This window comes from Barbatula barbatula (genome assembly GCF_947034865.1).
Source record: "Barbatula barbatula genome assembly, chromosome: 12".
Taxonomy (NCBI): domain Eukaryota; kingdom Metazoa; phylum Chordata; class Actinopteri; order Cypriniformes; family Nemacheilidae; genus Barbatula; species Barbatula barbatula.
In genome coordinates this window covers 2,440,515-2,452,521 of record NC_136775.1, presented here as the reverse complement: position 1 = coordinate 2,452,521, position 12,007 = coordinate 2,440,515, and the positions used below count along the sequence as shown (strand labels likewise).

General features: G+C 39.1%; 1 protein-coding gene across 1 annotated transcript in view; it reads right to left on the bottom strand.

Annotated features, from left to right (window-relative positions):
• The window catches only part of csmd3a (CUB and Sushi multiple domains 3a), a gene marked incomplete at its 5' end in the record, with an annotated part of 185,252 nt that overhangs the window by 158,364 nt on the left and 14,881 nt on the right, over positions 1-12,007 (bottom strand). The window contains one exon of the mRNA XM_079468986.1: positions 6,810-7,004. Coding sequence (XP_079325112.1) covers positions 6,810-7,004 — 195 coding nt within the window. The remainder of the gene's footprint in view (positions 1-6,809; positions 7,005-12,007) is intronic.

Genomic DNA, 12,007 nt, shown 5'->3' with positions numbered 1-12,007 from the left:
GGGAGGTTTTTTCACATGGGTTTACGAGGCACAATGCTGTGTGAATTCAGGAGCAAAACGTATCCGCTACACTTTCACCTGCTTGGATTCATAACCTGTATGTTTTCCTGATTTGTAAATGACATTAAATCTAAAACGTGAAATGGTTATGTAGCAGATCTTCTTCAGTGCCCTCCCTCTGTCCGGCAGATTGGAGACGTTTCAAAGCCAAACACTCACTAGTAAAGCATCTGAACGCCTCAGCTTTATATATCTATGAATGTCTGCTGGCAAATTATGTCCCCAAAGCTGCAAATTACCTTATGCGTCTGCAATTCTGGCCTAAAAAGCTATTTTGGGCAAACACGTGCTTTATCACAGGACTCTCTCGACAGCTCATGCAAAGAGGAAATAAGGAATGAGTTTCAGCCTCGAGAGGGTCCGGACCTGCACCACACGGGCTCTTAAGACACAGGTAACGTCATACTGTGTGTTTGTTGTTTTTTGTTGGAGTGAGAGAGAGATATTTCCGAGTTCCCTATGATGTATTTTTGTTTAAAGCGCAATGATCAATAAGAAAAAAATGATATTCAGGATTTCACATCGACTTTCCGCTTGTATTACTATACATTTATTCCAAAGACAGTGACACAGTCTACATATTTTCTCTTTAAACATCCTGTTCACTCGGAAGTATATCACATTGCAAAAAGCACAATGGCTTTCTAATACGTTGACTTTAAACAAAGCCATTTCTCGGTAGGCAATTAAAACTCGGGTGTTTAAATCCCTGATGCCTGCCATTTTCTGTCCCGCTCTCAATTATGCAAACCTAATCTACAAATAATAGTGTCACAGGTAATTATCATTATTATTAGCAAAACGCAGAGTTCACGCACGAGGTTCGACGTAAAGGAACAATGAAGTTGAACGAATGTGCCACAGCTGCACGCAGAGGCTCGGAGACCCAAACCGGCGCTAAATCAAACACCTGTGTCATACTTTCACACAACACCACAATGAAATCAATAATCACAATATATGAGATTCTCTGTCGCCAGACACTTTATCTTCCCCAAATGAGGCATCTTGTAACTGCGGGGGATGAATAGCTTTGGTGGAAATGGTCAATGGACGGCGGTTTCTGATGTGGGGCGAGATTGAAAACGCAACGGTGGAAAACAACAGCTGTGAGACGGGAGGACATGTGTGAATTACACGTCCGAATGAAGTCATGTCAGAATGATTGTATTTACATGCATTGCATCACGATGCGGTGATTACCGGTGCGGTTTCACGTCTTCAAGAAATTCAAGAAGCTGAAGAGAATTTGCACTGTTCCCAATTGTGTTTTAATTGACTGTACAGTTTAGTTTGCGCACATTCTGTGTGCTGATGGAAACGTACAGTATAAAGGAAGGCATGAAATATTTCTCATTTGTCTGTGTTCACGAGCCGACAGATATTTTCTAAGAAACTTTCAAAAGATTAATAAGTATTCATCCAGAATAAAAGTTTGTGTTTACATAATAACTGTCTGTTTACTGTGCATATTAATTGTGTGCTTATAAAAACATGCATGCATATCTTTAAGAAAAATATAAAACTTATTAAACATTTATATATATATATATATATATATATATATATATATATATATATATATAGTTTCAATTATTGAAAAATATTTCCTTAAAACGTATACATTTGTTTGTAAATACAAAACGAATATGCACATTACACATATATATATTGTGTAAACACAAACCTTTATTCTAGATCGCGATGAATCATTTGACATCCCGATAAACAAACTTTACACACATCACATTACATTGTATGCAAACATTACACTTAAAGGGATAGTAAATTAAATAAATAAATACTAAAAAATTATACATTTATTTACCATCGTCCACAACCTGTGTACGACTATTTCTTCTGCGGTACACAAAAGAAGATATTTTGAGAAATGTCTCAGTGGTTTTGTGTTCATACAATCAATGGGGCCAATGTTCTTCAAAATATCTTCTCTTGTGTTCTGCAGAAGAAAGAAAGGTTTAAAATGACATGATTGTGTAAATGACAGCTTTTTAATTTTGGGGTGACCTTTCTTTTTAACGCACACATACTCAATATTATTACGTAGAAAATCACCTTGACAAATCTCCTTTAAGTACAATAAAACAAGTAATATCACAATATAATATAATGATTTTTATAATTGCCAAGAAAAAATGCAATGGGGCTCACTTGAACCCAAACCATTCTTCATAGCAAATGATGCAGTTGTGTTTTATTATAGTTTTAATAAAAAATATCCTGAGATATTCTCGGATTCTCCATCAGCCTTGTGAGTTTTAGTACAGGCGTTTACATTTAGTCATTTAGCAGACGCTTTTATCCAAAGCGACTTACAAAGAGTTCAGGGAGCAATAAGCGATATAAGGCACTCCGATTGGCAGCCTGTGGGTCCTGAGGATCCTTTGAAATTGTAATATTCGCGGTTGGAACGCCGCTCTGAGACAAACAGCTACTCCGTGAAAATGTTTTTGATGTAGTCAATTCTGGAATTAGCCGCTAAACGAGCAAGGAGGTGAAGAGAGATAAGTTCACTTTGCCACACGAGACGCTAAACTCTCACGGCGAGGCAAACATCTTGACACGTTCTTGTGGGGTTTTGGAATAAGCTGTCTGGAAATGTTTAGGGGCCATTCAAAAGTCCTCTTCCTAAAGTTTATGTGGACAGACAACACAGTTGTCGGACAATCTGACAAGTGACAGAAAACTGCTTGCGCGGCAAGAACTCAACGCTTTTGAGAGTGTGCGTGTTTGGTTCCATCTGGATTCTGAGATATCTGCTGCACGGGTGTGGAAGAAAGAGGAGGTGATACAAGACTGCTGAGGACTCTTGGATGAGATCCTGCATCAAGAGAATGGGCAGGTTCTCAGAGGACATGAGATCAAAAGACCATCTGCCCGTTCTGAGGGTCCGGCTTCATTCTCAGGACGACCAAAGAACCGGGCAGAAGATGCACGGTGTTTCACCGCGATTTGGGTCATAACCCTAGCCAATCTCCCGGTGTTTGAGCGAGAAACAAGCCTTTTCTAAAATGCAAAAGTTAATAATCTTAAAACGTTCTGGTTTGCTGAGAGCCGCATTTGTCGCAGCTTTTCCTCCCAGCTGGCATACACACAAAGAAGCCGTCCGGAGCACAAGAGCCCGCTCTCATCCCAGCATCATTCCTCCCCAATATAGTTTGCTTTAACCACATCCAGAGGGGGTGGGGAGAAGGGGCAAACCTCCAGGCTTAGATATCGCCATCAAAGTGGATGAATTTCCCTCGCCTGAAGATTAAAAAACACTTGCGCTACAAGGCCTGAGGTCAGAAATCGCGCAAATATTGATTCATCTCATCGGTTTGACTGGTTTGGCTGCGGTGCTGGAAGTTTCACTCACTGAGATGAAGAGGCTAAGCTGGCGTTAGTTTTCCAGAATCCCCTCTGCATGAGTCATACAAAACGCCTGACCAATTTCCACATGTTCTATTTGATAAAACATTAATTAAACATCTGAAAAGACTGTCAGACACCATTAACATAATAATCAGGGTTGGACTGGATCCTCACTTTCACGTGTGCATGTGATGCAAAATTGAATCGTACTGCAGAAAGCTACTGAATCATAAGCCTAAGGTGGGTCACTGGTGTCCCAGTCTGGCAAAGCTGGTGTTTACCTAGTCGACCAGCTGGTTTCCCAGTCTGACCAGCTGACACGTGCCTAAAACACAGCAAACTAACCAGCTGGTCATGGCTGGCATACCTAAAACCTTTACCTGCTTTTTAATCTATTTGATATGTATATCATTCATGAGAAAGTCATTTTTATGTATTTATATTAAATTAATATATGCACGCACGCATTCACACACACTTAACCCTTAAGATCATAGAAAACTAGACTTTTTCTGTATTATTTATCCGCTTTTTTGCCCATGGGGACCTCAATTTTGGTCCCAACAGTGATACGAGTCCCCACGTGTTGGTGTGCATTCAGGGTATATAAACAAGGCCAGACACACACACATTTTAACCCTAACAGAAACATATTTTACTTTAAAGAAATACCATATTTTTACAAATGAGGACAGGATTTGCTCATTTTGGCATACAAATAGTTAACCAAAATACAGTAAAGTAGACCCACGCAAACACACTTTCTGTATTTTCATTCCATTTGCAATGCAAAAAAAGCAAGATCAAAAATTGGATAGATGGATGGATGGATGGAAAAAGCTTGATGACCTTCAAAAGCTTTTGCTCAATGACTATCTTCCACAGCTGTCTCTTAATTCAATTGGCACTTTGTAAGTCATTTGAAACGTTCTACCAAGAAAGCAACCCGCAGTGCCCTCTTTGTGAAGGAAACAAGCAAAACTGCTTTAGAATTTGGCCAGGACAACCCAACAAAGAAAACCCTACATGAATTATCTTGCATCTCAATTGTTTTTGTGATCTCATAGATTATTTCGCTATATTCAAGTCTCCAATCATTTTATTCCTCAACTCTTCATGTATTTTAACAATTACGGTCTCCTTTGTTTCTGTGTTTACTTCATCAATATTATTTATTTCAAGCAGTTTTGGGAGAAACATCTCCAGTAGTGGTTTTGAAACTGAACAATTGCACTTACTAGTGAAAGCAACATTAGAGTTTATTCAAATAAATGAGCTGACAGTTTTCTTTCTTAAAACAAATCCTCTTTTAAAATGTTAATAAACGATAAGTCCTAAATTTAGTATCAGCTTTCATTCAGCCCAATGGAAAAGCAAATCAAAAACCAACAGGAGAGTCTGTAACACATCAAACAACATTACTACATGAAACACGGCTCCAAATGAGGCTTTGTTGCACCGAAAAACTATTTTTAATTGATATGTACTTAGCCATTAAGCACAAGATAAAAGCCCTAGTCGCGTTCATGCTTGAGATGTCCTGGAAATTAAGCGTATTTTATTTTCATTTTAAAATGTAAAACGCAAAGCACACGAGCAGGTCGCACGTCTAAGATCCTGCTACTGATAATTAAAGCAACACCTCAATTATTAACCGTATATCTGATAGAAAGAGGCATTTCCCAGCGGAACGCCTTTGACTCGACATCAATTGTGCCGTGCCAAAAAGACCAATGCAAAAGAACAACACAGATTCAATTCATGAATCACCCTATTTAATGCAATCCCGAAAAAGACAAAGGAAGAACTTTTCAAAACAAAGCTCTTTTGAAATTCAATAAAACAGAAAAATACGACACGGGCATGTATAAGAGCGACACTACTTTAATAAATCTACTACTTGCAGGTGCTGTAAGCGACGCAGGCTTTTTATTAAACATTGGTTAGACCTCGTCATGTCTCCGCCCCTTTCAAACCCCGCCTTCCAAAAACACATGCATCCACCCGCACAAAATAAAACGCCAAACCGTATCAACATGTCTACCAACTACATACACAATGACAAACTCTCTCAGCTTCCTGTTTTCCATTTATGGGCATACTCTGTAACCTTGCAGAATGATTGACGGGCAGATGCGCCTCTGATCGGCTAAACAAAGAATATGTCCGGGGACTCTCGTGTCGACTGTTTACACAGTCTAGTGCTGTCAGAGAGACAGGAGTGATACTTCACGACAGCTATTTCGATGATATCCGTCAGGTAATGGATGCATTTTCTGTGTGCCATATCATAAAAACAGCACCAATAAGCCACTCTCACTAATGGCTGCATGTCATTGCATTAGATAACAAAATATGGAACCAAGTGGCTTCGGGAAAGATAACGCAAGCAGAATATTACACACAGATAGGTTTGTCGGGTTTAAAATGACGAAAAAATAGATTCGCTGTTCAGAACGATGAGTCAAATATTTGGATACTTTCACACATAAAGCCGGGGGAAAAAACTAAGGGCCATTCCAATTTTTCATTGTGGTCATTTCTTGTCCGATGTCTGATGGATTTCAACTAAATCAAACCTCAGGAGTGACAGTCACCCAACAGCAACGTGAAAGACCGACAGCATGACGAGACAAACTGTGATAAAAATCCAGGTTATAACATAAAAAACATTTGGACCTTTTCTAAAATACATGTAGTAGGTCATATGACTGTTGTATTGCTTAAAAGTGATGATGAACTTGTTTTCTTTGCTGTATTTATGATCTTTTCTGTTGTTTTGACCTGTTTCTCAGGTTTTTACTTTCTGCAAATAAATGCAAATATAAATCATATTTTTACTATTCGAACTTTGGGAGGAATATTGTTAGTAGTTCACAGTATAAAACAAAAATAAATTGTAATAAATCATTTTGATCTAAACACAGTAAATAATTTTAAAATTATCTTTACATTTTTGTCTGTCAGCGACTGTACATCATCTAACCTGGACTACAAATGGGCTTAGCAATAAATATAAAAAAAATTACAAAGAATTACAAAAAAAAGAGGGAAAGAGACACAATTTTAGGTAAGAAAATACATAAATATTTGAGATGTGCATCGCCGAAAGGCTGAAAAATATTACAATAATTTTAGCAATATCGCTCAGCTCGACTTATTGGAAAACCGTCTACGAAAGCAAAGCTAGGTCTGGAAAAACTTTGCCATCATCTGATGTCATTCCATGTGATATTTTCCTTAAAAAGACATTTTTAACTGGTATTCATTTCGAAGCCGTTGTATCCCTTGACACACCACAACTACAACAACAGGGCATTATTTCCCAAAATAACCTCGAAGTGGAGTTTCATGCGTAATTCTCGTGTTCTTACCTCTACAGATGGGAACTGGAAAATCCCACATGGCTACATTAGATGTGCTGGTGACACAGGTGAGCTGCGCGTGGCCGTCCAGGGTGTAGCCAGAGACACAGTGGTAGCGGATTCTGTCTCCTACATTGAAGCTTGTCCCGTTCAGAATCCCTTTAGCAGGAACTCCTGGATTCCCACATGAACTGCTCTGTAGCTCTGTAGAGAACATACAGATGTAATAATGAAACGGCGAGGAAAAACATTACTCTTTATGCATCACTGACTTCAGCTGCTTGCTTGTAAGACCGCTGCCAAGTCTGTGTTCATCAAAAAATTATGAATATAATGAATAATAAACATGTGCAGGTAACAAAATGGCAAAATCCTAATTAAATCGAAAATCTACGAGAGTGCATTAAAGAGGACTTGAATTCGGTCAATGTTTTCCATTTATTGTGTACAAATTTGTGGAGTGTTACTGAAAGTATCAGATACGCACATACGAATCTCGTGGATTTTGTTGTGAAAATGTAGAAATGTTTGAAAAATTATCAAAATCGAAATGATCCGGTACATTTCTATTTATTTTCAGTTAATTGCATTCAAATTGAGTGAACTTTTATACCAAATGCAATTGTTTTATAAGTATGTGATTTAAGATCTTTATTGTCAAAAAGATGTAATGAAATTGTTACTTTGTTGATTCTTCATGAGAAAAAACAGGGTGGAAGGGGAACAAACCATTTACCAATACAATAAAAATAACATTAAGTATATAGTATATACTATAAGGTAAAACCAGCAAAGAACAATTAACATAAATAACCAATCATAGGAAAAAGTTTGATACTTGAAAATAAACAGAACCCACATGAAATGAATAATAAAACATACAATTTCACAATATGAGGAGGCGGTGCACGTAACAATGATTGTCTTCCGTTACAAAAATAAAATTGTGAAACGCATTAATTAGACCCATTCATTCCCTGTTCGATTGCTAGAATAATCAGACAAGCCAGGTTCTTACATAAAGAAACATATTTGTTCGTAAACTCTCATAAACCGAAGGTTAATTACGTAACTTCAGCTTGAAAAAAGACACTGTTTCATTAGTTAAGACCAGTAGACTTTTCTTATTTTCTTGTCAGCCATCTGACGTTTGACTAATGCACATGTGACACATTCCGAATTTTCAGGGACACGTGTCTGGATATATGACACGTTAAGCTTCTTTATCTCTGATTTAAACCATCATGCATCAGCTCCGAGCAGCTACCGCTATCAAAAACATCCATTTGGATCTTTGCTGAAAATCAGCGGGTATGTGCATCCCATTTCAAACTGCTGCCGCCATCAACATTCAGCTGAATTCAAATGAATCAACCATAAATATGAATATATATCAGTGTATACCGCCTGCTATGTCAGAGTATTCTGGAAGCCAAGAGATGGTACAGAATGCAAAAATGGAATATGTTGTTTTAAAGATGCTCCTTACAGGTCAAGTTTGACATTGCGGAAAATGGAGCCCTACGAATACCATGGAAATTTGTGGTTACCATGTGTTACCTGCAGAGACAATATTTCAGTCGTTTATATTTTTAAAGTTTAGTTCATACTAGTGTTTTTCATAAGGGATTGATAAATGTTTGCACTACAAGGTTGCTAATGTAAATATTCCACAAACCTGCATGCAGATAAAGCAAAACATTTAGAAAATAAAGGTTCCAGACTACTTATGCATTTGGCAGACTTTTCTATCCAAAGCGACTTACATAGCATTACACTATAATGTACACTTGTTAAATGTACACAAGTTAAGAAAGATATGGTTCTCTAAAGAATATTTGACCTAAAAAATAAAAGATGGCTACAAAAACCATTTCGAAAATTTTCGAAGTGTAAAATAAAATTTTACATTTTGCATCAACTTCACAAAAAATCATTCTCTGCCCCTTTTTGCCCGCCTGTCCCCTCACCTCCATCGGATTTAACAGCTGATGATATTGCATCTTTCTTCGTAAAGAAAACGACCACAATCAGCAGTCAATTCTCTGTACCGCCACCTCTGGAAAACGGCCAAACACCAGACACATGCTCACTCCCCTCTTTCTCTCCCCTATCTGAAAATGACGTTTCCAAGGTGATTTTTCTAACCACCCGACTGCCTGCCTGCTAGATCCCATCCTCACTCATCTCCTCCAGGCAATCTCTCCGTTGGTTGTTCCTGCTCTGACCCACATTATCAACTCGTCTCTCACCACTGGTACATTTCCCACAGTCTTCAACGAGGCCCTTATTACCCTGCTACTGAAGAAACACTCTTAATCCTGCACTGTTGTGGCCACCAAAATTACCTGGAAGAATTTGTCCAAGGAACTTTTTTGTAATTTTTTTGTGCGACAGTTCTAGCTTGTATAACCAACTGTAAAAAACTGTTTTAAAGTATACCTTTTCATTGCAGGTCATCGTTTCCAATTCCCGTTTTAATTCTTCCTCAGCAAAAACATTTTATAATACTTTTTATCCATTTCAAACAGTAAACAGATGAAACTACACGCACTGCAACCAACTTAAAAAAAGGTGGTTTGTTTTTACTGGAGCACAATGCAGCATGTAGAGTCAACCAATGAAGTTGTGATCTCAACCAATCAGCATATTCAACGATCATGGCCCACTCCAAAAGTACTACCACACAAGCAAGGACTTTTACCCAGAACTTTGTTTTGATCCCGGTACCTGCGGTAGAATCACACCAAGTACTGCCCCAAAGTCCTGAGTTCCAGGCGAAAGTTCCTGCGGTGGAAATGCGCCATTAGAAAACTACAGACCGGTATCTCTCCTGCCCTTTATTGCCTATACTCTGGAGCGTGTTGTAGGTAACCAGCTCTAATCCTTTCTCAACCAGAAAAACCTCCTGAACAGCAACCAGTCTGGTTTCAAGAACAGTCATTCCACCGTTCATTGAAGCCTTGAGACTGGAAAGAGCAGCCTCAAACTCCTCTGTACTCATCCGACTCGATCTATCTGCTGCCTTTGACACCGTTAACCACCACATCCTCCTGTCGACCCTCAAGGCTTCAATGGTTCCAGTCTTATCTCTCAGGTAGGTCATTTAGAGTATCCTGGAGAGGTGAGGTCTCAACATCTCAATAAAGGGGTGCTTCAGGGCTCAGTGCTTGGACAGTTGCTCTTTTCCACATACATGACATCCCTAGGTTCTATCATTCGGAAACATGGCATTTCCTATCACTGCTCTGCGGATGATTTACAATTCCACCTGTCATTTCAGCCTGCCGATCTGACAGTTTCTGCACATGTCAGCATGCCCGAGCGACAATTCGCACTGGATGAAGGACCATCACCTGCAGCTGAACCTTGCAAAAACAGTGCTGCTTGTAATCCTGGCTGGCCCACATATTTATCACAACCCCTCCACCTAACGGGGCTCATCAACCATTACATCTTCCAGAACAGCCAAGAACCTAGGAGTGTCGATCAATGATCAGCTAAACTTCACGGATCATGTTGCCAGCACCACCTGGTCCTATATTAGGAAAATTAAACCTTTCCTATCCGAGCATGCTAAGCAAATCCTAGTGCAGGCTTTTGTTCTGTCCAGACTGGACTATAGCAATGCGCTACTTGCTGGACTTCCAGGTTGCACAACCAAACCTCAACTGTTGATCCAGAATGCAGCGGCAAGAGTGGTCTTCAATGAACCGAAGAAAGCATACGTCAATCCTCACTTCATTAAGTTACATTAGCTTTCTATAGTCGCTCGCATCAAATTCAAGGCTCTTGGCCTACGAGACCACCACTGGTTCGGCACCCCCTTATCTTCGCCCGCTAATGCAGACTCATGTACCCGCCAGATCGCTAAGCTCTGCAAACGAACAATGTCTAGTAGTGCCATCCCAAAAAGTTGAAAAATCACTCATGTACCTTATGTGGATCAGTTCCACATTTGGGGAATGATCTGCCCGCTGCTACAAGATCAGCAGATTATGTAGCCATCTTTAATAATTGGCTGAAAACACATATCTTCGGTCAGCACATGAACAGTTGATCAGTTCTTACTTCTATCTCTTTTCTACTCTTTCTATCAAGGAAAAAGAAAAATCAGTGGTAGGCTATATGAGACCAGTTCTATTGCATTTATGCTTTTTGTTGTACTTTTGTTGTTCCATTTTCTTCCAATGTTTACCTCATTTGGAAGTCGCTTTGGATAAAAGCGACTGCTAAATTACTAAATGTAAATGTATTATTGTTAATGTATCATATGTGTGTACCATATGCCTGCATATATTTGCTTGGATGTAATGTCTTTCTATTTACATTTATCCATTTGGCACACTTCCATGCAAATTATTATACCGAAATGCAGAACCAATCTGGTTTTCGTTTTCTTACATCTATAATTAAATGTTCAAGAACATGTAGTGTTAAAAAAACTAATACAGGAAGATCCCAACGTTGGACCAACCGGACATGCAAAATTATGATTCAAGCACATGATTCATATTCAGCATTTGGATCTGGAGGTGCATTTGTTGTTTGGTACATTTCTGTACTTTCTAAACCATTAATTTAATCTTAATACGAGCACTTGAGTAATCCATTTTAAGTGTCTTAAAATCCCCTGTCAGTTAACACCGGCGAGAACATTATCTCCACATCACTCAAAAACAAAAGTAGAAAATCTACTTTTCTTAATCTGCCTTTAACAACAGAGCGTACACTTTGGGACCAACACTTCCAACAAACTCAATTTCCATTCGGCTGCATTCAGGAGTCCCGCTGTTAAAACGCTCATGATTCAAGTTGATCAAATACTCTCCGCAACAATCCTATCTTACGCGCTGACTGTTTTCCACACGGGAACACAGCACATCTGTCAGCCCATCTTCACCAGCGTCAGGATAGTCCCACAGAGCTTCACGCCCCTGATCTGGGGTAATGGAGGCATCGCCTGTTCATTACAGGTTGGCATTCGGTATTATGGCAGTCAAATAAATGGGCCAGAAATGAGATGCTCTTTTTATGCGGAAAGTATTACCTTGCAGAGAGGATTTTCATTATTTAAATCTTGACAAAGCAGCAATTATAAAGTTAGTCCCTTGGTAGGCTCAGGAAAGTTAAAGGCAAACAGAACAGACACAACATAAGCCATGTTTGAGTGACGGCGCCGGACACGCATGCAAAACTGGAGATGT